The 5805-nt window shown below is 36.5% G+C and overlaps 1 protein-coding gene across 1 annotated transcript in view; it reads right to left on the reverse strand.

Annotated features, from left to right (window-relative positions):
• LOC135211976 (pro-resilin-like) overlaps window positions 1–5426 on the reverse strand; it is a 41539-nt gene extending 36113 nt beyond the window's left edge. Inside the window, exon 1 of the mRNA XM_064245239.1 lies at window positions 5318–5426. Coding sequence (XP_064101309.1) covers window positions 5318–5392 — 75 coding nt within the window. The 5' untranslated portion in view covers window positions 5393–5426. The remainder of the gene's footprint in view (window positions 1–5317) is intronic.
• Window positions 5427–5805: the final 379 nt, after the last annotated feature.

Consider the following 5805-nt stretch of genomic DNA (forward strand, 5'->3'; position numbering starts at 1 on the left):
TTAGGGATTTCCTTACAAATACAAAGATTTTGGAATGGGCTATTGGAGCCAGTTTTGCATGACTATTTAGATTGTTTATGTAACGAGGAGTAACAAAGCTTGACCCTATTTCCTGTTTATGAAACAAATGCTATGCTTGTGTCTGCTAGGATAATTGCAGTCTTCAAGTGTTCTGTTGCTATGGGGGGTAAACAAGAAGAGAGAGAGAGAGAGAGAGACTATGTATAGGCAAGTACAGCTTGGGTAAACAAAGAGAGAGAGAGAGAGAGACTATATGTATAGGCAACTACAGCTGCGGTAAACAAGAAGAGAGAGAGAGACACTATGTATAGGCAAGTATAGCTTGGGTAAACAAGGAGAGAGAGAGAGAGAGAGAGCTAAATGTATAGGCAACTACAACTGCGGTAAACAAGAAGAGAAGAGAGAGAGTATATGTATAGGCAACTACAGCTGTGGTAAATAAGAAGAGAGAGAGAGAGAGACTAAATGTAAAGGCAACTACAACGTCGGTAAACAAGGAGAGAGAGAGATACCTTATGTATAGGCAACTACAGCTGCGGTAAACAAAGAGAGAGAGAGAGAGAGAGAGAGAGAGAGAGAGAGAGAGAGAGAGAGAGAGACTATATGTATAGGCAGCTACAGCTGGGGTAAATAAGAAGAGAGAGAGAGAGAGGCTATGTATAGGCAACTACAGCTGGAAATTTTCCAGACATCGATTGTTTAACGAAGAGCTTGTTCATTTAGCTGCTCTGTTTGTTGTTCTTCAGCAGTTCAATTTTGTCATTAACTTGAGCCATAACTACACCGTTCTTGCGCCGAAGGAATGTGCGTCGTCGGGAGGAAAGGAAAATGAACGTTCACTTTTTTTTTTCCCTTAAACTCGCGACGGCGGAACATTATGTTACCAGATGTTTCGTCCGTCGTTTAATAAGGGAAGTTTTTCTCTGTTATGAGATCACGCTTGGCTGAAACAAATGCGACACGAAGACATTCAAACGTATTCAGTGTAATACTTAAGTCAGAAACGATATACTGAATAAATAGGAGTCACTTGGAAATGAACTTTTCGTCCCAGTGAAATAATTGTACTGTGGAAATATATTGTTTCCGTTCGTCTTTATTCCCTGAATCTAGTATTTAACAAAGGCAGGTATGTCGGTACCTTTGATGTTAATCGTATATTTTTCCTGTTTCTATCAGGTTAGAGCCAGCTAATAATGTTGTGTCATTCGTTAAACTGACTTCTGTTAAAAATCAAATAAATAAATAAATAATTAAATAAATAAATAAACAAGAAAAAAATACTGCTAAGAAGCTGTACAGCGTACCTAAAGCTCATTGAACCTATTAGCCGCGGCTCATGAAACTTTCAGCCACGGCCTGGCGGTGGCCTATGTTGTTGGAACCCATATCGCGACAAACTTTAGCCTTAAATGAATTAAAAACTACTGAGGCTAGAGGGCTGCAATTTGGTATGCTTGATGATTGGAGGGTGCATGATCGACGATCCAGTTTGCAGCCCTCTTACCACAGGAGTTTTCAAGATCTGAGTACTGACATAAAAGATTTCTAGCACTGATAGAGAACTGCAAAGAATTGGTGGTGGGGGGGGGGGGGGGGAAGCTATGGCATAATCCATGGGTGGAGCGATTCTTCTTCCGCTATAGTAATTAATGTTTACGTGCTTGTGTGGCTCTTGGTGTGGTTTGCATCCGTTGCTCTGTTTTTTTTTTTTAGTTTTTGGCGAGGGATCGTTTAGACCCGTCTGCGGTCGATGGCCATGGCGAAATGCCTCGCTGTTATAGGCGTCTTGTAATCCTTTCCCTGGCTTCACTTCACTTTTTGGTCTCACGAAGTTTTGTTATTATTATTATTATTATTATTATTATTATTATTATTATTATTATTATTATTAATTTCACGAAATGTAAGGTATTAATGCTAAAATTTTGGCCCTTTTCAACCATTATTATTTTGACTGAATGCATTTGTCACCATTATTAACATCTTGGTAGAATAATACCGACACTGATGACGACCCCTGCTTGACCTGGACCTGAGATCCTGTTTTGATAAAATAAAAGATTACCTTCAGCATTTATATAATTTTTAAAGATTCCCAATATGAATATTGGCCAGTTACTCAGAAACATCGCTGAGCCTGAGAAGCGAATTGTAAGAAAAATAGATAAAGCAATATGTAAAATAAACTCGCTTAATTCTGCCAATTTTTTAACAGCATTATTAATATCATGATATTGCTATTTCTTTAGCGCGCGTGCGCCCTGTCAAATATAGGGATGTGGTGTTGTATCGGAAACTGCAAGATTACGTATAGTCGCAGCATGTTGGAATTACTAATACAGAAATGACCTTACATGAAGGATGGCGTTACGGTACGGTACGGTTGATATTTAGCCTATGTGTACGGTATACGGAATTACGGTACGATAACTTTACCAAAGAACGGTACGGTACAGTTCAGGTACGGAAAAAAAGGGCAAATTCCGTACCGTTTCTTACCTTATGCTTGTATATATTACTTAGCAATTACTGCTTAGGAGGAATCATCATCATCATCATCATCATTATCATTGCAACAACTGAATATATAGACGTGTACGTGTAAAGTCCCTTTGCTAATTAACACCTGTTAACATTGAAATTTTAATAAAGAAGAGATTTTACTGATGTAGATTGAGTTAGCTTATAGTACGATAAAGTTACGGAATTACGGTATGTTGTCTTTACCGTACTGTACGGTACGGAAAAAATATTGAGGGTACGGTACAAAATAACGGTATGGTATTGCAGCCAGGTACGAAGTACGGAAAAACATTCCGTACCATACTACCAGCCTTGCCTTACATGGAAAAATATAAAATTTAAGTAAGCCTCAACATTTCTTGTCAGAGCTAGCTTTACAAACTTCATATTGTTAGATACTAAAGTGTCGTTTCAAAATATGTCGAGATATTGCCTATATAAGGAAATGTCGAACCCCGCACCTTTTGTTGACTTCATTGTGATAACTCACATTTGCTAAGAACGCCGACAATTTCATTCCGGATGCATAAGTAAATGTAGCATTTGAGTTCATGTCATTGATTGATCGATTAATTTAGGTTATTGACGCCGAGAGTTCACGTCGAGATGGAAGATCATAAGTAACAGTGTTTGGTAGGACTTCATTTGTTTTGTTCTGCTATCTCGTATCGAAGGAAAAAATGGGATCTTCTGTTTATTAATGTTAGAATAGTGTTTTGAGTGATTTAATTTTAATTATCGTTGAGAGAAGAGTCGGTGGAATTGTTTTAACTGATAATTGTTTCTCCTATCATATGTAAATGTTTGTTTATTAATTTTAGAATAATGATTACAACGACTTCATTTTAACTATCATAGAGAGAAGGAGAGTTTGTGGAATTGTTTAAAATTAACAGATAATCTATTCTTCTATCATCTGCAAGCATATTTATTCTGTTTTCTAATGCTATGTTATACATATTCAAGGCAGTGCACCTCATGCACTGCACTGTGGGCATTACTTAAAGGTTCTATATAGCTTGCTTTCGGCCCCTAGCTGCAACCCCCTTTCGTTCCTTTTACTGTACCTCTTTTCGTATTCTTTTCCTTCCCTCCTAACAACTGATTCGTCGTGCAACTGCTTTGAAGTTTTCCTCCAGTTACGCATTTCAAACCTTCTACTGTCAATTTGCGTTTCAGCGCTGAATGACCCACAGGTCCCAGTGCTTGCCCTTTGGCCTAAATTCTATAATCAGTTCAATTCAAGGAATATTCCCCCAAATTACTCTTTATTCTTAAGTCGATGGGAGGGTACTGAATGCCCATGTGTACCCCAATGTTTGATGGAAACGATTAGGAAGAACAGGAGAGGTGGCTGACCTCATAATAATAATAATAATAATAATAATAATAATAATAATAATAATAATAATAATAATAATAATAATAATAATAATAATAATAATAATAATAATAATAATCCATCTGATCTAACTTCTAAAACGTTAAAAAGTAGCCATTAGCCTCGCTGAATTTTTAGAGTAATTTTAGCTAAATTTTGTGCCCCTGTTGAACGTTGAATTATATTTTTGTTGATTGGGGCTTTATATTTACGATGTTTCATTTATTTTATACTGGAATTTCTTTTTGAGTTTTTTAAATCCAGTTTTAGGTTATCAGTATTGTTTCCTCCGGGTCGTTAATGGCTGTTGTAAAAATTAAATTGATGCCATGCTGTGTTTATTAATGATTTTATTAGATAAATAATAATAAATAAATGAATTAGTATAATAATTAATAATAATAAAAATAATAACAACAACAATGATAATAATAGTAATACTAATGTTCTGAAAGGTCCACAATGATATAAACGTTAAAAGTTCGTGTAAAAGTTTATAAAAAGTTTTAATAGCTTTCGAACCCTTCTCTGAGTTCATCTGCAGTCCAAAATGAAGATGAACCCAGAGAAGGGTTCGAAAGCTACTGTAAAGTTTTTTGTATAAACTTTTACACGAACTTTTAACGCTTATATTATTGTGGACCTTTCAGAACGTTTTATGAACTCTCGTGTTAAGATAGTTCTTCCCAAATAACAATAATATCGAGAAATCTTATGAACAGAATGTTGGAACTAGTCTAATGTGTGTCTCGGTATTATTCATTGAAGTTGACTTCGAACCCGATGCCAAGTTAAATTAAGTGTTTTAGAAAAAACCAATCTCGGTTCTCCCAGTTTGCGTACTAAATGCGCAAGGTGTAATTAGTTATGATTAGGTAATTTTTCTAAGCGCGTCTTGTTATCTGAATTTTTACGAGGTTTAAAACCCTTTGGAGTTCATTCCTCGACTGGTAGTTTATTTATTTATTTATTTTATTATTATGTATCGATGTAAGAAATTCATCCTTCGAGTAGTAAGCATTTTTTTCTCAATTATTTATCGATGTAATTTGAATATTGGAAATGTGTAAGTAAGTGTGTAAACAACGGTTATTTTAATCGGGGCAGGTTTCAGCTATTTCGCACGAGATATATCTTGTGTGTGTGTGTGTGTGAGAGAGAGAGAGAGAGAGAGAATGTTATGCCTAATGTAAGTATTGGTTATCCGGACAGTAAGCAAATAATATCCATTTGTTTATAATAAGCATTTTTATTTTATTTATTTATTAATTTTTCTTTCCTTTGCCTTTGCGTCTGTTAGCCTAGGCACTTCTCATCAAATAAAAAAATGAAATACAGTATATGTATGTACAGGGGACTTTATGGACACCCTGTATAAGGGAATCTTACCTTAATCTTCATCGTGTGCTTGTAGAATACCACGTGATAACCGAGTGGAAAAGGGTTCCCGCGCAGCACGACCATATACCAAGAGAACCTCCTCGTTCGTCGGCACACCGACTGGCACTGCGGCAGGCCGGCCGCGCATTCGCTTATATACACTTCCCCAGGGACGGAAGACAATGGGAAGATGACGCTCTGTGAGGGCGATCTGCTTTATTTGTTTCCTTTCATTGTCTCTTCTCCTTTTTTTTTTTTATTAGTTCGTCGGATCCGCTTTTGAAGAAGACGATCGCTACAGATGGAAGCCATTGTTGGCGTGATCTCCTAAAAGTAAAAAAAAAAAAGTTTGTTAGATTGACTACTTACTGTCCGAAAAAGAAATGGTTCAATTACTTTTCCTCTGTCGTGGCCTTGGATTGTGTGCTCGTCGACCTTTCCAGAGTTCTGCATTCTGGATCTAGAGCAGTTGGGTTGTTAGGTGTTAAAGTCCTTAA

The sequence above is a fragment of the Macrobrachium nipponense genome, chromosome 40 (assembly GCF_015104395.2).
Source record: "Macrobrachium nipponense isolate FS-2020 chromosome 40, ASM1510439v2, whole genome shotgun sequence".
Classification (NCBI taxonomy): Eukaryota; Metazoa; Arthropoda; class Malacostraca; order Decapoda; family Palaemonidae; genus Macrobrachium; species Macrobrachium nipponense.